The sequence below is a fragment of the Molossus molossus genome, unplaced genomic scaffold (assembly GCF_014108415.1).
Source record: "Molossus molossus isolate mMolMol1 unplaced genomic scaffold, mMolMol1.p scaffold_m16_p_10, whole genome shotgun sequence".
Classification (NCBI taxonomy): Eukaryota; Metazoa; Chordata; class Mammalia; order Chiroptera; family Molossidae; genus Molossus; species Molossus molossus.
This window is the reverse complement of record NW_023425345.1, coordinates 6,974,104-7,001,607: the sequence shown is the minus strand read 5'-3', so window position 1 is coordinate 7,001,607 and position 27,504 is coordinate 6,974,104. Positions and strand designations below refer to the sequence as shown.

General features: G+C 42.1%; 1 protein-coding gene across 7 annotated transcripts in view; it reads right to left on the bottom strand.

Moving 5' to 3' along the window:
- The window catches only part of RBFOX2 (RNA binding fox-1 homolog 2), a 292,073-nt gene extending 265,007 nt beyond the window's left edge, over positions 1 to 27,066 (bottom strand). For all 7 annotated transcript variants that reach the window (XM_036252096.1, XM_036252093.1, XM_036252092.1 and 4 more), the window contains exon 1: positions 26,878 to 27,066. In XM_036252096.1, the coding sequence (XP_036107989.1) occupies positions 26,878 to 27,066 (189 nt within the window). The remainder of the gene's footprint in view (positions 1 to 26,877) is intronic.
- Positions 27,067 to 27,504: the final 438 nt, after the last annotated feature.

The following is a 27,504-nucleotide window of genomic DNA, read 5'->3' as shown; positions in this document are numbered from 1 at the left end:
GACAGCCAGAAATGATTTTAATAGTTGTAATCTGTTTTCAAGGGCAACCTGAGGAAACCAAGAGACAATGTCCCAGGCCAGCTATGAGGGTCTGTGAGGCTGAAAAGGTAAAAAGGGGTTTGTGAGAGGAAATTATAATCAGCTAAAAGGTCACAGTGTATTTAACTCAAATATGTGCATGATAAAAACCACAGGATTTTTAAGTTTTTTTTTAAAACTTGGTTGCCAACCAAGGCAACAAGAAAAAAGAATCACAATTAGGGTCTAGGGGCAAAGTACACATTGATTTTTTTTTAAATAATTGAACATTATACTTTAGCAGGATTTACCATATAAATGTTTTGGTTAACCATACATTGTCAGACAGGTACTATTATCCATGCCTAGCAGACAAAGGAACAACAGGGAAGAAATTCAACATCTCAGCACAGGGTTTCACAGAAGATGGGTATCCAAAGACACAAACTGGATTTCTAAACCTAATTTATGGGGAGAACTTCTGTCTTAGACATGAAATAAAAACATATAGGATTGCATTATTAATTTTACATGCTTAGTATTAAAAACAGGAAATGTAAAAAAGTTATAGTTCTTATAACAATGCTAAAATATATACTTAAGCAGAATTTTAGAGCTAGAAGGGATGGCTAGACAATAAATCAATATAATTACAATTCCAACCACACTTATATCCAAAGAGTTCAAAGCACTTGGCCTTAAAACCTATATATATGCAGCATGAGTAAGACTTTAAAGCTTTAACTTTTACACTTTATGATTTATGCTAATTCACAATATGTTACACTTAACCTTATTATTTAAAAAAAAAAAAAAGGAAGAATGGAAAGCAGGGAGGGATGGAAGGAAGACAGGGAAAAAAAGAGGGAGAGTAAAAAAACAAAGGTACCCAAAATGTTTCTTACCTCCTGTGATATGAAAAAATACATCCCACTCAGGTTATCTACCTTCCTTGTGTCTGCTTTCCTTGGTTTTCCTCTATGTCTCTGCATTCTGGGGTTTTTTGTTTGTTTGTTTTTGCTTTTTGTTCACAGTCCTGGTTTCTCTCTCCATCATCCCTTTGCCCATCTTCCTTCCACGTCCGCCTTCCTACCTCTTTACATCTTTCCCTTTACCTGCCTCCAAGACCACATCTCCACACAACATAAAAGTAAATCCCACTCAAAAGCAAACATGAAAACGTTATAACTGCAAGTTGTTTATAATGTTAAATCTATTCTAACCCTTCCAGTTTAGGAAACTGAGGCTCTGAGAGATTACATAATTTGCCCAATGTCACAAAACAAGTAAACGATGAAACCGAAACTGAAATCAAGGTTTTCCCATTAAAGCACTAAAAGAAAGTTAAGTCTAAGTTGAGAAGGTCTTTCTCAGAAAGAAACAAGTTTAAAAATAAAAACCTTTAATATTTGATTACAGTAAAATGTTTTTGACTAGTCCCAAAACACACATAAACACATGCATATACTTACTATAAACAAATTCAAAAGACAAATGACAAACTGAATGGGAAATTTTGCAACATAAATGACAAAAGCTAATTTCCTTAACTTATAAACGTTCTTACTAATCAGCAAAAAAAAAAACAATTCTTTCAAACCTGAGTTCATGACAAAGAAATAAAATTACCTGAACACATTTTTTTAAAAGACCTCCTTATATTACAGAAATACAAATGATCAAGATACCATTTTTCACTTCTCAGACTGCTGAAAATCAAAGTACGGTAACACAGTGTGCCAAGATGACAGGAAAAAGTCACACCACTTCACTGTTCACAGGAGTACACAATTTTGGAGGCTGCTTAGCAATACCTATCAAAAGTTTAAACGTACATACCCTTAGAAGCCCAGCAATTCCACTTCTCAGAACCTGTCCTCGTGTACTTACCTATGTGCACAAGAGTATACAAGCAGAAAGCTTATAGTACCAAAAGACTGGAAACAACCAAAATGTCTAGCAATAGGAAAGGTGTAAACAAATAATAATTTTTTAAAAAACTTACTATGGACTACTATGTGGTCATGTGAAAAGAATGAGGTTGCTCTGCACAGACTGAAACAAAATGTTCCCCAAGATGGTCTGTTCAGTGGAAAACAATAAAGAGCCTTTGGGAACATAAAGGGGTATGCATCTACATATACATGCACGAACAGAATTTCTCCATGACGAAACAGAAACTAAGGTTTCTATGACACTAACACTCCAAAAGGATCTTCAGGCTCTTCCAGTTCTTAAACACTGCTAAATTAGTAAGTTCTTCCCCACTGCTAACCTGCAATAACCTTCTTCAAGACTCATCCCCTACTAGCTCTCCTTGAACTCTTGAACCCTGTACAATGAAGATCTCTGTTCCTTCTCAGTCCCTTCTTTGCCTGTCTACCAGATCATCAACTGAACCCCTTGGTCCTCACTCTTTCAATACTTCTACATCCTAACATTAACTCATTTTTCCATAAACATATCTCACAGCCTTACAAAGCCTGAAGTCCATCTCTAAGAGTTTGTATTCTTTTGTTCCCATTGCTGCTTTCTTTCATTTCATTTCATTCATTATTCAGCAAACGTTTATTGGGTGACAACTATATAACACATATTATAATAGTAAGTTAAAAAGAGAAGCCAAACCTGGTCCCTGTTGTAATAAACTAACACCTTATGACAAATTTTCAAAATTAAACCTCTTAGCATAGCATACGAGAAAAGGAAAGAAACTAGATGTAGGGGCAGCACCTTTCTACTGTTCAGCTACACATGCCAAACTGATGGCCCTGGGGACCTAGGGAAGGAACAGAAATTGATGGTGGCAGTCAAAGAGGCCACTGGCTTTCTGTGTTTGAGGTTTTGTTTGTATTTATAAGAATATATTTGCATATAATTTACTATTAACATAATTTAAACATAAACATCAAGAAGATAATGGCTAACTAATCTTTATATTCCTAATGCTTATTTGCGTGGTGCCTGGCACATAAATGGAGCTCCATAATGATCATTAAATGAAGAATAAATGGATGGGCAGAGTTCTAGAGAGCAGAGTGGAAGGAGAAACAATCATTCTGCTGCCTTTACTTGACAACTGTTTTTTTTTTTAATTAATGCAGGGGGAAAAAGAAAATTAATGCAGGGTTTCTGATCCTCAGCACTATTGACATTTTGGGCCACATAACTCTTCATTGTAGGGAGCTGCCCTATGCATGTTAGGGTGTTAGAGCAGCATTCCTGGCCTATCCCCACTAGGTGCCAGCAGCACTTCTACAGTTTTTCAGAATCAAAAATGTCTCCAAACACTGCTAAATGTCCCTCAGTGGACAAAACCTTCCCCAATTGAGAAAGCATTGGGTTAACGCTCATACATCATCCTCTCCACTTCTTCAACTACTATGACTTTCTGTCAACTTGCCCAATGGTTTCAATACTTAGTCCTCAATTATTTCAACACCCCAGTTGACGACCCTTCCAAAGACTCCAAGTTTTTCAACTCACAATTTCCAGGGGGCTTTACCTCCACCACAACCATCCACTAAATAGCTATTCCTCAGGAATCACCACTACCCAAACTCTCCTAAACGTCAAAATCTCCAACTCATATCGTAAGAGCCTGTCCTCTGGCTTCTTCTGCCTCCTTACTGCACCTGAACCTGACTGTCCCAGTTTACCCATGAGCAGTCCAGGGTACTGTGCACTTGGCCACATTCGTGGACTTCTGAGTACCATTTGATAAAGTCAGAAAACCACCTGGTCTACCTCAATCCAAGCTGCCATTTAACAAGACTTAGCAATCCTTTGATTAGACTTTTTTTTTTTTTTTTTTTTTTTTTTACAGATAGAGTGGGAGGGAGAGAGAGGAAGGGAGAGAGAGAGAGAAACATCGACGTTAAGGGACACATCGAGTGGCTGCCACCCGCACGACCAACCAGGGCCGGGGACAAACTGCAACCGAAGTACGTGCCCTTAGCGGGAACCGAACCCGGGCCTCTCCGGACCGCAGGCCGACGCTCTAACCGCTGAGCCAAACTGGCCAGGGCCTTTCATTCTACTTTTTGATGAATCTTTATTACACTGGAATAGCCCCTACTTCTGAACTTCTCTACTCTCCTCGAATTGTCAACTCCAGCCCTGCCTACAGGCTATATTATTCCCCTTCTCTAACAGGGGAAACCAGAGGTCCTCTGACATGGGCTTCACCAACTTCCCTTCTCATTACCTTCTCATACACATTAGGTGCTCAATAAATATGTCTTGTATTTATGAAGGAAAAACATCATGACCTTATATTAGCTGTATTTTAAAGAGTGGTTTTTAGGAGAGGAAAAAAGCTCTAAATTTTATTCTAATTCAAAATGTTGTTCTACAACACTAAGCAATCGTAAGGAAATCCACACGCCCCTGCAGTTTCTCAAGGCCCCCACCAAACAACAGCACATACTGCCACTACAAAAGGACCCTCTGGCTAATCATAAAGCATAGGGTGGTTTCAGATGATACAAAATATAAACTCCAATCATCACTGACCACACTGCAAATCAAAGTGCTTCCCCTAACTGTTGAGTGATTCTTAAATCCACAATTCAATAAAAGGCAGAGAGTTGCCTTAACAGGATGACAAGAGAATCGATGGCAATTCCACATGCTGAAGACTGGTCACTTGGCTTTCTGTGGCGACTGACCAATATTCCATGAGAGTTAAAACTGCTCTGGAAAAGGAAATAAGGGCTTTAATTAGCATAGGCACTTGTACAATAACTTAAAATTAAATGTCACATTTTCACCTAACCCTAAGACCTTCCACAGACACAAGTTTTCTGTCAGAGAAACAGGCAGCATCTATGTATGTTCTACTTAAAGACTCTAGGTCCCTGCTGAATCTAAGGCATAACACTCCCACCAGCTTTTGTCTCGTGGGTCATCACGGAATGAGAAGCTTGGCAAAAGCTTTGGCAAAATAGAGCCAAGTGTTTCTCAAAAAGTGTTCTAAACTTTTTTTTCTTGACCTTCAGCTTATGGTAGTTCAGACAAGTATTTTAAAAGCATTTGTAGTCAGCCATTTTTGGTAACTTGTGAGCAAAATTATTTTTAGCTGAAAAAATTTATTTCAGTCCCTCTCTCATAACTCAGAAGCATCTGACCAGGTTTGGTTCAAGTTTGAGTGAGTTCAAAGTGTAGAACGTTTCAGCTTCCAAGGAGAAACTCTGTCCATAAGAGGCATGAACCACCGCCATGTGCTAACATACAAGACAGTGAATAAGTGGCACTTGCCTACATGCCACCTCCTCTGGTATATTGTGGGGATTGAGCACTTCAACATTCGTAAACTTTGTGAAAGCTTCTGATGGACAAAACGTTGTTACACCATTCCTGCTATGAAAAGCAAAATGTGCGCCTGCATGGTAGAAAGAGCTTCACATAAATTTAAATATAATGAAATGGAACATAAGGTTCCAGTTATTTCCATGCAGCACTCAAACTGTGATTCCAAATAGGGCGGGAAGACAGCTAAAAAAAAAGGAGTTCTGCTAGAAGGCTGCACAAGCACACATATACCATATTATCAAATACAGGTTTTCTTTGTTCTTTCTCTTTTTTGTTTTTGGGATTTTGTTTGTTTGTTTTGGATGAACAAAGAATGTTACTACCCCACCTACCACAATGAGGCCATGCTCCTTCAGTGGCCGGATAATCCAATCACTGTCATCCAATCAGTTGTAGGAGAATGGTACATGGCTACAAGGGGATGGCAGTCACTGAATGAACTACCTACCAAAAATACTGAAAAAAAAACCCTGCCCTCACGGCCCCATTCCAAGCCTACTGACCCACCTGAAATTCTTCTCTTCCTCCTGGAATGGCCTGCCCCTCACTCTACTTTGCCTGCCTTACCCCTACTCACTCACTCAATACTCATTAACTGTTCCTGCATAACGTTTTCCCTGTGCCCATCCCACCCCAGCTGGATAAGAACCCTTCTATTGCTATGCTCCCATAGAAACACTGTCCTCACTCCTCCCAGGGTATAGAAGCTCTTCTATTTACCATCAGCTCCTAAGTCTATTAATTCACAAAATTCCAATGCGAAAAAATCCAAGTAACCCATGGGTACACATCTAGTGAGGGAACATTTTTTTTTTTAATCCTCACCCGAGGACATTTTTCCATTTTTTGTTCCAATAGAGTGAGAGGGAGAGGGAGAGAGAAACATCAACGTGGAAGGGACCCATCGAGTGGTTGCCACCCCGCACGACCAGGGCCGGAGACAATCTGCAACCGAGGTATGTGCCCTTAGCAGGAACCGAACCCGGGTCTCCCTGGACCGCAGGCCGATGCTCTTACCGCTGAGCCAAACTGGCCAGGGCAAGGGAACATTTCTTTAGGAAACTGCAGAGGCTTATGGTAGTGGTTCTGACTTGTTTTGTTTCTTCTCAATTCACTTTATTATTTGCACTTGACTCCTTATAGAAGGTGGTCCTCTACCTTCCTAATGCTGCGACCCTTTAATACAGTTCCTTGTGTTGTGGTGACCCCCAACCATAAAATTTTTGTTGCTCCTTAATAACTGTAATTTTGCTACTGTTATGGCTTAGGCGACCCCTGTGAAAGGGTCATTCGAACCCCAAAGGGGTCGTGACCCTCAGGTTGAGAACCGCTGTGCTTATAATTATCTGTGCTGCTCAGTCATTCATCCCATACACATATTCAACACTGCTTCCATTTATAATCACTACATTTATCCACCCTTCACATCAACATTTTCATTATAATCAGAGGGTTTTTCCTTACTGAATAAGACAGTTAATAATAAATATGAATAGTTAATAAATATAAGCACTAAAAAACACCTTATATACCAATAAACAATGTGATAGACAAAATTAACAAACTATACCACCATTAGCACCATTTTTTCTTTGTGGTATACAGAATCAGCACACTTTTGCTCAAGCACATAACTTTATTCATGATTCTAAGAAAATTAGCAAATTCAAAGATCGTAAGTACAACAGCTCCTGTATTTATTCCTATGTAATTTTAATAAATTATTTTTAAACAATACATGCATGTAATACAAAACTCAAAGGCACAAAAAGGTATACCACGAAAATTAAGTCCTCCCCTACACCCCATTCTATGTGCATATCAATATATACTTTTTTCATTACACAAACAGTAGCAAACTATTATACACTATTCTGCATCTTGACTTTTTCCACTTGATGTATTTTAGAATATTTTATGTCCATTCATATAGACCTAATTCTTTTTTAACGGCTGCATGGTATTCCATTGTATGAATGTAACATTTTAGTTCATAGATTTCCTGTCAAAGAACATTTGCGTTTTTCAATGTCTTGCTACTTCAAATAAGGCTGTAATAATGTATATCACATTATACACAATGCAAGAGTATCTGTAGGATAAATTCCTAGAAATGGTACAAAGAATACATGCATATTACATTTTGTTGTTGTTGTTGTTGTTGTTAATCCTCACCCAAGGATATTTTTCCATTGATTTTTAGATAGAATGAAAGGAAGGGAGGGAGGGAGGGAGAGAAACATCAATGTGAGAGACATATCTACTGTTTGCCTCCCACACGACCCCGACCAGGGCTGGGGATCGAACCTGCAACCCAGGTACCGGGAACTGAAGCTGCGACCCTTCAGTTCAAGGGCCGTAACTCCAACTGCTGAGCCAAACCAGCCAGGTCAAATACATGCACATTACATTTTAAGAGATATTGCTAAGTACCTCTCTCTTCATGGAAGTTTCGGGGCTTTCTACCCCGCCAGCAATATGAATACCTACTTCTCTACCTACACCCTTAACAATACATTGTGTGATCAAAATTTTATTCTAATGTACAGATATTCCACAAACCAGCTCATAAACCTCACAGGTTCCATAAAAACACTCCTTTAAAACTCTGTAACTCTGGGGTCTAAAATGTCCTAAGCATTCAAATATTATTGAAAGAATGAATGACGAAGCAAAAGGGTAAGGGCTTTTGTGCAATAAAAGGTTTACTTTTAATATAAACACCAATGAAACTGATTTAAATATTAGCATTTGTTCCCTTTTAGAGAGGGAGAAACAGAAGAAAGAAAGGGTGGATGGATGAACTGATTCTCATCTGAAGTGGTTTCTCCTAAAGGTTTTAAAAAATCAGAAGAGCCCTGGCCGGTTTGGCTCAGCGGTTAGAGTGTTGGCCTGCGGTCCGGAGAGACCCGGGTTCGGTTCCCGCTAAGGGCATGTACTTCGGTTGCAGTTTGTCCCCGGCCCTGGTTGGTCGTGCGGGTGGCAGCCACTCGATGTGTCCCTTCACATCGATGTTTCTGTCTCTCTCTCCCTTCCTCTCCCTCCCTCCCACTCTATCTGTACAAAAAAAAAAATAAAATAAAATAAAAAATCAGAAGATTTATACCCATCTGAAATAGGTAAATATTGTCTTACCTTACATAGCATTTCCTCAAAATGTCAAGAAAACACAAGGGCCTCCAATGCAACTCTCAAAGGGGGAACAAGATTCCTTCTCTGAAAATGCCATGGGATACCAAAATTTCTCACATCAATATTCTTTTTACACGACTTTCCAAAAAACTGATACTTATCGTGTATTGTACACAGGTGCATAGTTGGTTAACATTTCATTGATTTGCTTCTGTATAATGCCTGACATAATTAATACTAAAAGTCTCTCTGTGAATACAATACACTGAACTCTTCACGGCCCTTGGTCAGCATGTGTTTGCCATGGTCTCTGGTGCTCCTCCTTGGTGCTGTAACAAACATCACAGTCACAGCTAGCACTTACATAGTATTATCATGGACCAGGTACATTATATTTATTATATTAAAGCATTTAATACCCACAACAGGAATGGTGGTATGGGTCTCAGTAGTGTTTCAGGACTCCAAGAATGTACCAAGGCAGTTTGAGAGGTCTGGCCAGCAGCATCACTAGGGAAACAGTACAATTTGAGGTAGAAACTATTATTATCCCCATCTTACAGATTAAAAAGTGAAGCACAGAGGAGGTAACTTGCCCAAAGACAGAGTTACATAGGTGTAGAGACAGAATTTGAATCTAGGCATCTCATACCAGAATGGGTCCTCTTAACCCAACATTTTAGTACAGTGTGGTAACTACTCTAAAAGAGTTGTTACCAAAACACTAGGCTTTGACATATGCTCTGTGTACAACTCTATTAGAGCAACTACCATACTGTATTAAAAATTATCTGTGCCCTGGCCGGTTTGGCTCAGTGGTTCAAGTGTCGGTCCGCAGACCAATGAGTCTCCGGTTCTACTCCAGTCAAAGGCACGTACCTCGGTTGTGATTCATCCCCAGTTCTGGTCGGGGTCGTGCGGAAGGCAACCAGTCGATGTATCTCTCTCACATCAATGTTTCTTTCTCTCTCCCCCTCTCTCCCCCTCTCCCTCCCACTCTATCTGAACAAAACTGGAGGAATATCCTCCGGCGAGGATTTTTTAAAAAGTTTTCTGTGTACACATCCACTTCCCATTGCAAGTTCAAGTCTTAGTCATCACTGTGTCTAGCACTATCTGACTCATAAATTCTTCAATTAGGTTTTAGGTGAAGAGAATACCATTTCTATTTCTTGGATTTGCACTTCATGTTTTCAATGTTCGTGCTTCTTCTGTTCCTGTGTGCTACCATTTCCTAAGACCCATCTCCTGCAAGATAAGATCTGCTTCTCAAATTGTGCTGCTTCCCTAGCGATGCTGGCCAGACCTCTCAAACTGCCTTGGGTACATTCTTGGAGTCCTGAAACACTACAGAGACCCATACCACCATTCCTGCTGGACAGGGTGCTGGCAGCCACAGCTCCCACCCCCAGCAGCCAGCAGCCTGGATCAGTGGCACTTATCAGGAAGATGGAGTTATTTGAGCCACCCGCCAACCCATCTCTCGACTGCTAAGACAGACGCTTTCTGCTATCAGGTTGCACAAATGCCTGGAAACCTTATACCGGGTGTGAAGGAAGAAGCAATAGGGGAAACAACACAGCATCTGGTGCCCTGCCTGCTTCCATTCACTGTTTGGGGCCATAGAGATCAAGTAGACCTAATTCACTCCAGTGAGGCCTTGGGACCATGAAGATAGTATGGTGGGTGAGATTAACATTACCATATAATAGAGGTCAGCAAGACACATCCCACTGGTGTCATTCCCTGTGAACAGTTGGAATACTACCTCCTCTATAATATTCTTGTGGAGACAAAAATCCATTGCAGAAGCCATCTCTGAAAAGCACAATTTCACTTCGTATCTTTAATTGCAGAAGTCTGTAAAGGATAACAACGTTAGATACAAGCCTAAGCTTCAAATACTTAATTCTATGTCTAAATCAGAATCCACTCTTCAGTAAGCAAAAGAAAAATACTCTGTTTGTTGCACCATATCCATTAACTTCCCATCAAGTCTCAGTGGTAGAGAAGGCATATCCCAGGGAAGAAAAGCATTCACTCAATCCTGGCACTTTCCACAAACACAGGGCTAAGTGAAACTAACAGCAATTACGGCTGCCAAGATGTAAACACCTATTAGGAACTAAACCTTCCTTTCTCACAATTCAACACAAAACCTGGTTCACTGAACAGCCTCCTGACAGCACTGACATTCAATCAGGATAAACCTGGGCATTTTGGATATGCCTGGTACAAAAGATGTCATACTTAACAAAATCACACTGCAGTTAGATTTCATGTGCAATGACTCAAGGCAGATCCTGATCATCATTACTAACTCAATGAGAAATAAGGTATCTGACCCAAAATTGGTCCCACTAGGGCAAAATGAACCAGGAGCAGCTGACTGGAGCAGGTGGAGAGCTGAGGAAGCCTCTATTTTACTCAAACATCTTTAAAAGGTATCACCAGTCAGGGATTTGTAAGGTATTCAAGTGAAAGAATGAAGATGCAAATTAGGTCTGCTATGCTGTGATTCCATAATTCTAAAAAAAAATTTTTAAAACCACCATGGCAACTCAAACTTTGTGAGATCCTGTATTAAACATAGTCATCCTTACCAGAGACATTTAGATCTAGTTATTTCAGTAGACCAAAACAGAATAATCCCAATTTCAGAAACCTAACAGAGAAAAAAATATGACATACAAACTGATACAATAGTGATCTCCAAATACATAGAAAAGCAAAGCAAAGAATAGTATGCACATTAATACTACCATTTGAGTTTTTAAAGAGGGGGTGGAGAAAAGGTGGTACAGGTACCATCTCTGGAAGGATACCCAAATAATCAACCATACTGATCACCTGCAAGGAGAGACACTAGGTAGTGGGCAGAAAGAAGGTAGAAACTTTTTACTCTTTAATCTTTTGCATACTATGAATAATAACCATGTGAATATATTATATGCTTTAAAAATAAATGTAAAAATAAAGGGAAAAAAAGCTCCATACTTGAAAATCTCAGAGAAATCTCACCAGAATAGTTTTTAAAAAACAAAACCACCACCTAAGAAATGAAAGATTCTATTTAGCCCTAAAACCAAACGATTGAGCAGTGTTTGCTCTCACATACTCATTCTGAGCCTGAGATAATCAGTCCATTAAAATGGGTACATCATCGCCCAGCCAGTGCCCAGCCAGTATGGCTCAGTGGATTGATTGAGCGTCATCCCAGGGACTGAAAACTTTCAGCTCTTATGATTTCATACTACCCACCATTATCAACCATTGATTTATCTACTATTGATCTATAATTTGCTCAAATCAGAGATGAATTAACTTTGAGGCAAAAAACACACAATAACAAACCACCATACATACAATTGCCCCATTTAAATTCCCCTGAATGTATGGCCTGGCCAGTTTGGCACTGCGGTTGAACGTCAACCCATGCACCAACAGGTCACTGATTCAATTCCCAGTGAGGGAACATGCCCAGGTTGTAAGTCCGATCTGTAGTAGAGGGCATATAGGAGGCGGCCAATTGATGTTCTTTCTCATAGATGTTTCTATCTCTCTCTCCCTCTCCTTTCCTCTCTCTCTAGTATCAATAAAGGAAAAGAAAATATTTAGCCCTGACCGGTTTCTTAGTGGTTAGAGCATCAGCCCATGGACCAATGAGTCACGGGTTTGATTCTGGTCAAGGGCACGTACCTCGTTTTCAGTTCGTCCCCGGCCCTGATTAGGGTCGTGAGGGAGGGAACCAGTTGATGTGTCTCTCTCACATCGATGTTTCTCCCCCGCCCCTTCCTTCCTCCCACTCTATCTGAAGATAAATAGAAAAATATCCTCAGGTGAGGATTTAAATATAATATATACTTAAATCATATTTAAATTCCCCGGAATATAAGCTACAGAAAAGTGAGATAAACACATAAAGTCCCTAATACAATGCTTGGCACATGCAAATACACAATAAATTTTGGCAACTTTCCAATTCAAAATACTGGCTAGATTCAAATTATTGAAGAAACTGGGGTTCAATGTTGACTTCAAGCTCTACATAAATCAGCTTTCAGGTAATGGGCAAAATGTTTTCAATATTTTTTTTCTTTATTGATTTTAGAAAGAGAAAGGGAGAGGGAGAGAGACAGAAACATCGATGAGAAAGAACATCGATGGGCCGCCTCCTGCGTGCCCCACACTGGGGGATTCCGCCCACAACCTAGGCACGTGTCCTGACCGGGAATTGAAGCAGTGACTTCTTGGTGTATGGGGTCAACCACTGAGCCACACCAGCTGGGCAAAATGTTCCCAATATTAAATATATAGCATGCAAAGACAAGAAAGTACATAATCACTCCATTCCTCAGCAATCATACTCTTCAGTCAGAGGGCCCTGAGGCCCAAAGGAAAAGACATTGGATAAAGACTCCCAAGGTCTGAGTAGAGGCATCAGCTTTGCCACTTCCTAGTCATGAGGCTTAGAAAGGTCTATTTTCACTATCTGAAGAATAGTTGTAGGGAATAAAGGCCTGTGTCAAAGCATTTTATAAACTGTAAAATATAAATTTAATAATTGAGTAGTATGTGCAATTTTAGACACCATGCTTCAAATCCAGAGATGGTGATTACAAAAGCAGCAACAAAAATTACTGAGATTTGAAAAAATAGATTATATAAGCGTTGATTATTTTTTTCAACATTTACTCAGTTCCTATTATCAGATATCCCTGGCACTGAAGGCGAAGCTAAAGATACAAAGATTAAGAGATTGTTCTTGCCTTTAAGGAATTCAAAAAGCACTCGGGTACAAAAAATATAGGACTGGGTAATAATAAAAGGGCTATTATTCAGAGTGGGACAAAAGCAGGTTTATAGTTGTGAGTACATGAAAGAGTTTAATCTTGCATTATTATTGTATTATTTTCCATATGAACCTCGGTAAACCTACGTTTGCCCCACCCTGTATATTGAACAGCTACTATGTGTCAGGCTCTGAACTAAGCACATTACATACCTTATCTCTTCATTCTTACACTAGTCCTATAACATGTTTTACAAGGTTAGAACCTGAGACTTAGTCACTTAACCAAGTAACTTAACCAAGATTACACAGCTATGAAGTGTAACTCAAGTCTGACTGTCTGCAAACCTATTCTATTTTTTTATAATCTTGGAGTAGGAAAAGCTTTTCTAAGCATGATACAAACAGAAATAATTAATGTAAACAATAACAGACCCAGTTACATTAAAAAGAAAAAGTATCCTCTGATATAGTAAATGAAAAAAAAACAAAAAAAACAAAGAGCAAGAGAATGTGGTGAACCTGGCTGGTGTGGCTCAGTGGTTGAGCATCGACCCATGCACCAAGAGGTCGCCAGTTCAATTCCCAGTCAGGACACATGCCCAGGTTGTGGGCCCAATCCCCAGTGGGGGGCACGCAGGAGGCAGCCAATCCATGTTCTCTCTCATCAATATGTCTATCTCTCCTCCTCTTTTCCTCTCTCTAAAATCAATAAAGAAAACACAATTTTAAATTGTTTGCTACTGTTTGTGCAAAAAGAAAGGAGGAGAAGTAACCTAACAACAACAGTGGCACTCATTCTGTGAACAGGGTACAGGGCAGATAAGGAACAGGGATGATAGGGAGATCCTTTGCTAAATACCTTTTTAGGAATTTAGAGTCACAACATCTGGTTATGGAAAGTAAAATGCAATAGTTAAGACAATTTCGAAACAGGCTTCCCAGAATTAAAAAGCTAAATCTACAGGGTAACACTCCAAATTACTCAGAAATGCAAAGAAAACATAAAGGAAAACTGCACATACACACAGACACATGAGTATCTGTTAATCATAGCATTTTTATACAGCTGACAAAAATCACTAACAGTCCCTAATAAGCACTTTTTTGAAAGGCTTTGAAATATGCCAACAATAACCAATTGATCTCCAACACTGTAAAACACAGCCAGTTCAAAGCCAAAATGTTGTTGCAAAAAGATCTATATAGTATGACAACAAGCAGCTTAAGACCTAGAACAGAAAGTAGGGGGACAAAGGATGTGTCTATAATGCATAATGAGCAGCAGCTGGGCATGGAGAGAAGGTAGCCAACAGAAATATTAACCTCTAAGTTCAATACAGACCTTTTAAATATGACCAGCATCGCTTCAAAGTCTAAGATGATATCGAAATTAGCCAAATCAGCTTATTAAAAGTCATGAGTCATACTATTATTACAACATACAAACCATGCAATAAAATTTGTACATGAGGAGAGGACACAGACATTTAAGCAATGGACCACATAAGTGACAGCTGTACAGCACTATTCTCCATCCTTTAAAAAGTCTGCCTCTGCCTCTCTCACAGAGATGTCCAGCATAAGACCGCAGTCATACTTTCAAAACAAGTACTACCACCTCCCTGTAAGCTTTGCCAAAGCTCCCACTGTGAGAGGCAGCCATTGTGTAGACTTCCTGAAGTTCAAACAAAGTCCTCAAACCCACTGTGCCAGCCACTGACAGTGACAGTGTTCCTGGAAGCTTGTATGAGGTGCAAACCAATGAGTTACGCTTTGTGGGTGCTGGGAGCCAGAACAAAACATCTTCCAATTTTGCCAGTTCTTGCTTTGAAATCACAGTCCTACTACCTCATCCCCTAGAAACCAAGAAATAGCAGGTGAATGCTGTTCAAAACCACATACATATTCAGACTGATTAGGGGACAAGCCAGTCTGATGAGAGGATAAGCAACCTCATTTGCAGATTCTTTTTGCAAAGGATTGGGAAGTGGAGAGGTGGAGGAGCTGCATAAGAAAGTGGGGGAAGGAGCCAAACAATTCCTGCTTTCTACCCGAAATTATTACCTACTCTCCTCAGAATTTTTGTAGAGCAAAAATTCTGAACTGCAGAGGGAAAAAAATAAAAAGAAAACTAAGGCTGTAACTGTGACTGCATAAAAATCCCCAAGACAGATGACCTATGAAAGTAAGCTCCATGCAACAAGGGCTAACTATGCAGCTGCTTTTCTACTTGCCTAACAGTCCAAGATAAATAAAATAGAGCAGGCTCATAGAAGCCCACCAACTTCCAGGAAAATGGAACCAAAGTCCTCTTGACTCAAGACAAGCCACACACTCCTGAAATAGATCCCTAAATGAAATCCATATAGGTCTGCTTTGGAAATCATCTGGCTGACAGCAATTAACACCCCCTCCTCCAAACAGCTCCAATTTGCAAAGGAAAAAGCTGCTCAAATAAAGCATTTGGAAGAATTCCCCATGAGCCTCTGTTCCAAAAGTGTTCCAACTCAAGCAGTAGCTGGAGCTCACATTCAACCCCACAGCACCTCCAGACAATGTCTGCAGTTACTCTAGTTTTGTTGTGTAGCTTCTGCCCCCACCCCAAACCCCGGAGCTGAGAGAGTCCCACAGCTACCCCCACCCATCCCTCCAGATAAATCATGCTTTGCTTGTGATATGCCCAAATAGGATCCGACAAAATCGATGCAGCCAAAAAAGAAAAATAAACAGTATGCCTCCTTGAAAACCACGTCTGGATAAAATATCCAATACTCAGTGCAAAATCTCTTTTCCTCAGCAAAGGAGAAAACAAGAAACCAGCTTCTATATGGAAAAAATCCCACATACCAGGGTATTATCTGGGGACTCAGGTCCCTAAAAAACCCAAGTATTATGGTTGAACACACCCACATGGAAATCTAAACTTCAAAGGCTCCATTCCCCTCCTTGGGAGAAGAGGTTCCTAAGCAGTCACTCAATCATTATCCTCTGGCAATTCAAAATTGTCATCTACTTCATAAGTGGTATTTATCACATGCCCTACACCTTGAATCCTCAGCTGAATTTTCTAGCTGCCACGTATGTGCAGAACACGTCAGAAGGAAGTAATATTACAAGTCTCTCTCTCTCTCTCTAATTCTCATTTCCTTCTCAGAACCTGCTTTATTCATTCAGAATCTAAAAAGCCAGAGCACTACAAAGCACACCCATTTGCCTTTAAAGAGGCCCCAACTAAACTAGCAAGGGAAGTCTTGAGGCTGGAGAACAGGTGAGAATTATACAGGAGCACAAATCAGAAGCTGAAAGGGAAGGGGGCAGAGAGAATAGGGGCCAGTGAGAGCTGATTCTTGTAAAGTTCTCTTATGAATCTATCCCCAAAGGTGAGATTTAAAAGAACTATATCGCCCAGCCAGTACTGCTCAGTGGTTGAGCATCGACCCATGCACCAAGAGGTCGCCGGTTCGATTCCCGATCAGGGCACATGCCCAGGTTGTGGGCTCAATCCCCAATGGGGGACATGCAGGAGGCGGCCAATCGACATTCTCTCTCATTGATGTTTCTTTCTCTCTCCCCCTTCCTCTCTCTCTCTCTCTCTCTAATATCAATAAAGAAAAAAAAAAAAAGAACTGTATCAAGCCTCCTCATTTTCAGGCATATCCAATGAGTAATCTGGAAAATAGCTTGTATTTTTATGAGGTGTCTCAGTTTAGTATTTTTCCTGCATCCATAAAAACAAGCTACAATAGCTTATGAAATTCATTGATTGAGAAAGGTTAAGGTCCACAGCTGATCACACGGGCTTAGTCCCAAATGGTGGTAAGATAACCAACTGCAACACTCCAGAGTCTCTCAGCAGCACTGCAGAAGGCAGCTCAACAGACTGCTCCAGTGAGCTGGAACAGTTTAGCTCTAATTGCCCCTTACTTGTGTGGGTTCTCTATTTTCCTTAACCACACCATCACAAAGGCACTTTTTAGACATACACACGTGCACGCAATTAATATCTGAGCACAGGAAACTAAACATCAGGTTGCCATGCCCACCCAGCTCATTCAGCAGTTAAATTCCACCCCAACTTCTGTTTTCAAAGACCCCCTCTCTCACCTTTAACCTGAAATCAATGAAAAGATCAGATACCATTCACAAATCCTACAACACCCAGTCTTCACTTGAGCTGGAAAGCAGACCAAGGGCCAGCCTCTCCCCCACCTCCCGTGCCCCCCAGGCCCCCAGGAAAATCTGGAGAGACAAGTAAAGCCATCTGCTGGCCCCAACTAAGGAGCAGAAAGACAAAGTTCAAGTCAACATGCACCACAGCCCCAGGCACAGTGCTAAATCCTATGAACCCCAAAGGATCCCTTGACCTCACAGTCTGGGTAGGGGAGGAAGGGCAGACATTTAAACTAATGTTAATCTAAAAAAATCCTAAAACAGAGCTATGGACATTACTATCTTTTGGAAAACAGCAGGAATGTGGGAGGGATGGGGACCGATACAAAAGGCATCCTGGAGGAATCAATATCCCAACTGATTCTTGAAGGTTGAGCCTTACAAATGAGAGATGTGAGGCAGGAATTGCAGGTTGAAGTAACAGAAAGAAACAAGAGGTATGAATTAACCAGGGTAGCAGTGTGGTCAGGAAACTACAAGCCTTTGAACATGGACTTGGAGATGAGTGTAGAAAGAAATGAAGTTAGAAAGTCAGGACAGAAGGATCTGGTAGGCCAAACAAGAGAATGGACTTTATCCTGAAATCAAAGACAAACTATCAAATGATGTTAAGCTCTTTTAGATGAATGACTCTGTTAAAAGTCTGGAGGGTGGGTTTTTTAAAAGACTAGAAAGAGACCATAAGAGACAAAGGCATCTCAGCTCAATTTCCACAAATCAAAATGAGAACAAAACGTACCATCTATTTGATGTAGCATATTTAACCAACAAACCTTATAAATAAAGTCTGAAACACAAACATGTACCACCAAAACAGCCGGTGTACATCTGTTACCCACACTCCCAGCAGAGACCCCACAGGTTCCATGAAATGCCCACATGCCATTCAGGCCTTAGCTAATGTCTCCTCTTCCTCTAACTAGAGAGACCACATGACCAGATCCATTTTCCTCCTCCACCCTTATGACCAGCAAATTAGGTTCCTCAGTCATCTCTAGTAGCTCCCAACTCTGGCACTTGATCGAAAGTGTGTTAACCGCTCCATGCGGATCTAGCAGTAAGCAGGAACTCAGATTCTGTACAGCAGGTTATAGGGAGGCAAGAAATAAACATTTACTGCTGGGTTCCATGACAGGCACTTTAAATAATCTCAGTTTCTCATTACAGCAGCTCATTAGAGTATGTATTAGTTCTCCCAGTTCACAGATGTGTAAACAGGAGTGCAGATGTTAAGTATCTTGCCAAAGATCATTCCATTGGTAAGTGGAAGAGTCAGAATTCAAACCCAAATATGAGAAATTCGAAATAATGTTTCTTTCACTACACCAAACTTCAAGTACATATGGATAACTAATGTAATTATATGTTAAGATTGGTAACAGTAATAATAATCTCTCCCCTTTAAAAACTGAGAGGGAACCCATATCCTGTCATCTTGGATTAAGGGATCACTCTGAGAAGTCACAACTAAGTGATACAACTGGAATCTCCAAATGCTACTAAAAAAGGTCATTCCTGAGCATTAGTAACCAAAAAATGTTCAGACTCAATCAGAGCAACTTGGCTCTACTCCAAAGAAATATATCAAATCTTCCATGCACTTTCCTCCCCAAGTCCCTAAGACAACGTTTGGAAAAAAAAATACACAGCTGATAGCTCGCTTGTATGTTGCTTGCTTGCTTTTCTCTCCCTCTCCCTCCCCCTCCCTCCCTTTCCCTCTCTCCCTCCCCCCCGCCCCCTCTCTCTCACACACACACACACACAATTTCCTTAACTACTTTCCCCACCCAAATTACAAAAATATGTCCAGGATTCACTTGGCAGTCCTGATCCGATTTGCCCCAATCCTGGCTCAAGCAGCTTTGCATTACCCTCCTAACTAGATCAGCGCCAGCCAATGGGTTTATTCAAGCTGATCTGTGATGGATTAGATAATGAAACCTTAGCCATGTAAGCTGCCTGCTTGTATTGGGCTGTAGGGGAGAAGAATAAGAAACCCAATACTCCTAGGGGCCACCTAAAACACCAAATGCAGCCTCCATCCCTCACTCCATCTGTTTGCTCATGCTCCAATTACTGCCATTTCCTTTCCATCATCTCTGATGCTCTTCCCTCTTGTCTTTGAAGGAAGTACACATCTGCCCCAGAATAAAGACGTTTACTATGCTTTACAAATGCATATCAACAAAAATTAAAACAAATACTCTCCCTAAAATGACCGTCTTTATTGTTTCTACAATTAAAGCCTAACATCAAACTGACAGCCTGAAAGATGTCAAACTAAGTAATTCACTAGAGCAACATTCTTATTTACACTAAGTAGTATTGTGAATTTCTTTTTCCACAGTCCTATAGTCTTGAGGCCTGTTTGCACCAGTCTGCTTTATATCAAAATGAAAGTTAAATCTCTAGTTAGCTTCTGTTGTGTTCATATGTCATATGTCAGTGTGATAAGAGAAAAAAATGACAAGGTGGCCAGAAAATGGGAGAGAGTTGGGAAACAAATTCAACTCAGGCTAATGTCTTGAGTTACCCCAAAGAATAATTCTACTTTTAATTTTTTAATCCTCACCCAAGGATATTTTTACATTTATCATCAGATAGAGTGGAGGGAGGGAAGGAGGGAGGAAGAAACATAAACGTGAGAGAGACACATCTACTGGTTGCCTCCTGCACAACCTGACCAGGGCCAGGGACGAATTGCAACAGAGGTACGTGCCCTTGACCGGAATCAAACCCACGACTCATTGGTCCACAGGCCAATGCTCTAACCACTGAGCAAAACGGCCAGAACAAATAATGCTACTTTGAATTCCAACCTGAATTTCTCCTTCTCAAAGACATTCCCAGTTTTACATTAACAGTCTTCCTTGTGAGACTTTTAAAAAATGAGTAATTTTTATGTAACTATGCCTCAGTTTCTGCATCTGCAATACTATTTACCACTCCAGTATTGTTAAAGGCTGAATGTCTGTGTTCCCCCAAAATTAATATAATGAAGCCCTAGCCCACAATGTGATGGTATTTAGAGGTAGGCCCTTTGGGAAGTAACTAGGTTTAGATTAGATTATAAGGATAGAACCCTCGTGATGCCCTTATAAGAAGAGAAAGAGATGTAACTTCTCTCTCCAGGAGCTCACACGGTGGAAAGGCCATGTGAGCACACAGTGAGAAGACAGCTGTCGACAAGCCAGGAAGATAACCCTCACTAGACAATGAGTCTGCCACCACTGTGATCTTGGATTTCCAGCCTCCAGAACCGTGAGAAATAAATTTCTGCTGTTTAAGCCAGCCGATCTATGGTATTATGTTAGGCAGCCTGAGCAGACTAAAACAGGTAGAGATGAAAAATTCAACAATTTTAGTGATACTGTTCATGATTATTACTTGGAAGGAAGGTGTAATACTTTTTTTTTTTTTAATCCTCACCTGAAGATATGTTTTTTACTGATTTTAGAGAGAAAGGAAAGGAGAGGGAGAGAAACATCAATGTGAGAAACACTGATCGGTTTCAACTGAACGAACCCAAAACCTGGATATGTGGACTGATGGGGACTCAAACCCTCAACCTTTCGGTGTACAGAACAATGTTCCAAACAACTGAGCCATACCAGGCAGGGCAGGAAAGCACATTACTTTTATACTCTATTCAAATGGTAGCACTACGTTTCGTTTCAGCATCAAATACCCAAATGAGAATCCTAAGAGATATCCACCTAAGAGGAAAGAAAACCAGAAACAATCAAATGGGATGATAAACTATTTCAAGAAATACAGCACCTACACAGCAATTACAGGCTACCTGGAGCCCTTTCCCTGAGATCAGGTCAAAAGTCTTCCTATTACTAGAATCAACAACTAATAGGAACTACTGAACCTACTTAGCTAAACTGGATTTATGAGTCTATGGTCAGAAGCAGTTATTCAGCCATAGAGTAACCATATACCAACATTTCACTGCTATAAAGAATTTTGCTGAAAGCTCTAAGTGATAATTAAGGTATACCTTGCCTTATACAGTAGCTAAATTTGTGGAAAGTTGCACAAAATTTGAATTTTTGTTAAGTTTTGTTTTTAAATGTTTTTATTGATTTTTTTTTTAAAGAGAGAGAAGAAGGGAGAGAGAGAGAGAAATATCAGTTAGAGAGAGAAACATGGATGTGAGAAAGAAACATGGATCAGGGGCCTCCTGCACGCCCCCTACTGGGGACTGAGCCTGCAACCTGGGAACTGACTGGGGATCTCAGTCCACGGGACTACACTCACGCCACGAGCCACACCAGCTGGGCGAATTGTTGTTAAGTTGCTTTTATTCACTGGAACAAATAACCAGAAGGATTCATTCACCAGTATGTTTTAAACAGCCCAATTTTTATACATATCAGACTTGCATAAAGTGAAATGAACCTGTGAAATCTATACAATTAACCTTGCCAAGTACCCTCTTTAACAATTCATTTCTCTCAAACCATATTCCACTTTTCAAGTTGAATTTGTCTCTTCCCTCCTGCTCCATGGTTCAGGGTTCTCTGTTTCTATACTTTTTCCAGGGTTGTGCTAACTCCTAGCCACATAAAGCTTCTGGCTACTGCCCTTGAAAGGACCAACCCTTCCCCTCTCCCTTGTGAGACTAAGGATTACAACGCAAGTACCACAGACTCTCTCGTGTTTTCTATGGTCCACTTTGGGAAGAAATGATTTACTCCAAAAGCTTAGTGGCTGTAACTCAACAAGGGTCAGCTTTGAAATCTGCAGCTTAGAGGTACAGCTCCATTCCATAAGCAGCCTTGGGAAATTAATCCCAGTAAATAACTTTCTTCTGTAAAAAAAAAAAAAAAAAAAGTTAATCTTTTGACACCCAAAGGATTAGAGAATTTCATGAAGGTACTCTCACCCCTGAATTTCATTTTTTTCTATCCCTTAATTATTTGGAAAAAAGGTGAATTTCAACTTCAAATTAACAGGCATTGAGCACTTGCTTTGTACCCAAAAGCATTAGGTATTAAGAATAAATACAAAGAGCCCTGGCCGGTTTGGCTCAGCGGTTAGAGCATCGGCCTGCGGTACAGAGAGACCCGGGTTCGGTTCCCCCTAAGGGCACATACCTCGGTTGCAGTTTGTCCCCAGCCCTGGTTGGTCGTGCGGGTGGCAGCCACTCGATGTGTCCCTTCGCATCGATGTTTCCCTCTCTCTCTCTTCCTCTCTCTCCCTCCCGCTCTCTCTGAACAACAACAAAAAAAATGCAAAAATGTCCTCGGGTGAGGATAAAAAAAAAAAAAAAAAAAAGAATAAATACAAAGAAAATATAGTTCCCATCAATCTAACAGCTTACGGTTTCACTAGGGTAATAAGAATAATAACACAGTTAAGGGACACTCTATATGATGCATAATTAAACAACAATATAAAAGAGATAAGAGGGTGCCCTGGCCGGTGTTTCCTCTCTCTAAAATCAATAAAAACATACTTAAAAAATAAACAAATATAGGAGACAAGAGGGGGCTCTGGCTGTTGTGAACTAAACTGTCAGGAGGCTTCCTGGAAGGAGCTATGACCTCAGAAAACTTTGTGTTAAGTTTCAAGAAAAAACCACATGCTTTAAGACAAACTCAGATATAAAGAGAAGGCCATATAATGATGGAAGCAGAGACTGGAGTGATATAGCCACCAGCAATGAGCCAAGGGATGGGGCAGACTCTAGAAGCTGGAAGAGGCAAAGAATGAGTTCACCCCTGAATCCCCAAGGAGCAACCAGCCCTGCTGACATCTTAACTTTAGATCAGTGAGACTGATTTTGGACTTCTGATATCTAGCATTGTAAGATAATAAATTTGCATTTTCCTAAATAAATAATAAATCCATACACCAAAAAGGTGGGCTAAGATTTTTAAGGTGTTCCTTACATATGGCCTATAGTCATTTCTACACTGTTGATATCCTCTCCTAAGGCTGCCAAATCCCAGCTCTTTCTACTCCAGCTACACCAATCTCTACCCCAGGACATTAAAGAGGCAGTAGAGCCCTGGCCGGTTTGGCTCAGCGGTTAGAGCGTCAGCCTGTGGACCAGAGAGTCCTGGGTTCAGTTCCCGCTAAGGGCACGTACCTCGGTTGCGGTTTGTCCCCAGCCCCAGTTGGGGTCGTGTGGGTGGCCACCACTCGATGTGCCTCTCATGCGTCGATGTTTCTCTCTCTCTCTTCACCCCTCTCTCCCTCCCGCTCTATATAAAGATAAATGCAAAAATGTCCTCGAGTGAGGATAAAAGAAAAGAGGCAGTCGATGCCCTAGCTTTAGAAGATGCAACTGTCTTGATACCCACAATCCTTCTACCTGAGCCCTCTTCCCTCAAGTATCTAAATGGCCCATTCCCTCACTCCATTCAAAGGTCACCTATCAGAGAGGCCTTCCTCGACAATCTTCATCACTCTATATCCCTTTACCCTGCTTTCTTCTTAGCACTTACCACCACCTAACAGTTGTTGATTTCTTTATTGTCTGTCTCTCTCCATTAGAATATGTGTTCCATGAGGGTAGGATCTTTAGTTTAGTTCACTACCGTATCTCCTAGGCTCTGAAACAGAGCCTGGCACATAGCAGTTGCTCAATAAACATTAGTTAAATGAATATTGAATATTCTGTAATTATTCTCAAAATGATACAAGAACGTCCAAGAAGTATAGGTCATCTAGGCTTAAATTTTATCTTTTCATGAACATTGTTTCTCCTTTACTCCCGATTATACCTCAAATTTCAACGTCCCATAAAAAGCCTTCCTTTATCATTTCAGCAGGAATGACCATCTCCATCTTCTCGACCCAGTGGCACAAATCCTGTGCATATTTTGGCTCTAACTTAAGCAATGGCTTTTGAATTGCATCTACCGTGGTATCTCTACTCCTGGTTCCATTGAACTTACAAAAAAAATCATCTGTGTACAATTCTTAAAACTTTTCACCCATGTTGTCTCCCCACCTAAACTGTAAGTACCAAGCATCTTAAGATCAGGGAACTTGACATATTTTTAGAAGGTAACTTAGAAATCATCCTCTATAAACACTATTTTACAACTAAGGAAACAGAGGCCCCAAAAGAAGGTATTTTCCCAGAAGCATACAGCTAGTTGAAGGCAGGGGACTATATCAATGATGATATGAATAGCTGTGTAACATGGTGTGTTGGAACTACAACAATGAAAATGCATAAAGTGAAAAATAAACATCTACAAATACACAGAATGAACAAAAGATTCTCTGTGGGATAGTTCTAAATTGCCCATTTGTACCCAAAGGACCTAATCCACTCCTTCCTCTGTATACCCTGAAGTCCCTATATACTGCTTCACTTCCAAATACTACTGTCCTTAGCCAATTTGAAGGCAACCAGCAAATAATGGACCCCAGGAGGAAAGGGAGGAGTCTCACTGTTAACTATGATTGACAGAAACAATAAATGAATACAGACATACACAGATAAATGCACAGACCAAGCAGAACATGCTCACCAACACCAACCTCCAGTCTTCCCTCCTTACCATCCAATATTAACCCTCCTCACCTAAACTCTCCCCATATTCTTCTATACTCTTTCCATGGCCCCAAGCTTTTACTTTTCACAATCCCCCTGCCTAACAGAGCACTAATGAAGAACAAAAGCAGGTAAACAAAACAAAATAATTTAAAAATAAAAACCAAGAGGATCACTTTACCCAAATCAACAGAAGTAACAGAGTAGCCTCTGCAAAGGAGACCCAGAAGCACACAGCAAACATGTCAGGGTTAAACACAGCTCCATCTCTAACACAGGAAGTCAGGCAGAGCCTTGAAAAGCAGGAGCGGAGCACAGGAAGTCTTTTAGCACTGCAGAGATTTCCAAGAGTGGTGTAATGGAGAGAGCACAGGAATAGGAATTAGAAGACTAGGCTTTTAGTTCTAGTTTTACTACCAGCTAACTGGGTGGCCTTAGGCAAGTCACCAATCTTCTCTGGACTTTTGCTTCCCCATCTATAATATGAGGTGGTTAAAACATTTGGGGTCTTGAATCCACTCTAAAAAAAATAATAGTAATAACTACTGACTCTCTCCCACCAAAAAGTGCATGTAAACTATTCTGCCTAAGAATCTTCCAAGCTGCCCTGGCCTGTGTGGCTCAATGTGGTTACAGAGTCAGCCAGTGCACAGAAGGGTTGTGGGTTCGATGATTCCTGGTCAAGGACACGTACCTGGGTTGCAGGTTTGATCCCCAGCCTCGGTAGAGGTTATGCAGAAAGCAACCAATCAATGTGTCTCTTTCATGACAATGTTTTTCTCTCTCTCCCCCTCCCTTCCACTCTCTCTCAAAAAAAAAAAAAATCAATGGAAAAAATATCCTCAGGTGAGGATTAAAAAAAGAATCTTCCAAGTCTATCCAGGTTAAGAACCCCTGAAATAGATGTCTCTGGTCCCTTCTAACATTCCATGATTCTAAGAATTAGACAGATGTCTAAACAATTGCTGCTATGTGTGCCCCCCACCATTTCATAGCAAGTTTTTTCTGAACAGAGACCAAATCCTAAAACCTATGAAGGTTTCACATTCTTCCTCAAATTACAAAGTCAACTGACATCATCATTACATTTCCCATTCCCTACCCAATTCAACCAGCGTATCCCCTGAGTCGACAGCTCAGAATCCAGTCTTCTAACAGCCCTATAAATGTTCTCTTCTATCCCAGAACAGTGAAGAGCTAGTTGATATCCTAGCTATATAAGATGCAATTGGCAAAGTACAGGAGGGACATGCCCTGGTCTCTCTACAGACCCATCAGCACACTCCCCAAAGTTAATGTGACTGAGCACCACGCTGTTCCCACAACACTGCCCAACTTCTACTCCTCACACTCCTTGTGATTTAACCCACAATCGAAGCCACATCCCCTTTGGGCTCTCTCGAGGAGTTTTCTCGCTTTTCGTTCCACTCCTCGATATGCCACTCCCCTTCCCCATCCCAGTGTGTGCCGAGGACTGCCAAAAAGGGACTCCTTCGGGGAGGGTTCCCACCAGGGTCCCCGCGTCCTCGACTGTCCAGCGGCTCTCCGGGCGGCAGACCCAGGATCTCCGGCTTCCACTCCACCCCAGGGAACTCAGGAAGGGTTTGAAGAAATGGAATCCAGCTCATCCATGTTCGATTTCCCCCCCGAAACCTGCCCACGCGCCGTGTCCCCTCGGGAATCAGGACCCTCGTGGGCACACCAGGCTCCTCCTGCACCCTTCACCTCCAAGCCGGAGCTCACCCTACCTTTCAACCAGGCCCCGACCGGCCCCCTCCCACTTCCAAGCCTGGATCCCTGGAGTCCTCCCCGCTCCGAGCCCCGGGAGCCCCGGGAGCCCCGGGAGCCCCGGAGCCCCGGAGCCCCGGCCGCCCTCCGGCCCGCGCCGCACCCCCGCCGTAACGGGGCGCCCGTCCCGCGCGGTCACCTGCATCCCGCCGCCGTCGTCGTCGGCCGCCGCCTCCTCGGTGCGCGGCCGCTTGCTCAGGCCGGGCTCGGCTCCGTCTCCTCCCCCTCCGGGCACCGGCAGCTCCAGCTCCGACTCCCGCTTCATCCCCCGGGCAGCGGCGCCGGGCCCGAGCTGAAGCGGCTGCTGCGGCTGGGCGCCTTCCGCCATCCGCCCGCGCCCCCCTCGCCTCCGGGAGCCGGGCGACCCGCGACAGGCCACCTCCCCCTGGGCCTCGGCCCCCGACAGTCGCGACAGGCGGGCGCGCGCCTGCCCCCGCCCCCGCGTGCGTGCGTGCGTGCGCGCGCGCGCGGGCCCGGCGCCCCTCGGCGACTGGCGCTCGGCGCTCGGCGCTCGCGGGGTCCGCGGCTCCGGGCAGCTGGCGGGTCGCGACGGGCACCCGCTCGCGCCCCCACGCGCACACGCAGCCCGCGGCCCGGCCCGCCGCGCGCCCCGCCTCTCGCCCTCACGGAGCTCGCCCACCGGCCCGCGCCCGCTCCCTCACACCGTCCCTCACAACACGCCGGGCCGAGGGAGGAAGGGGGCGGTCCGGGCTCCCGAGGTGTGGGGAGGGGTGTTTATTTGGGGGAGGAGTGGCTCGGAGCAGGG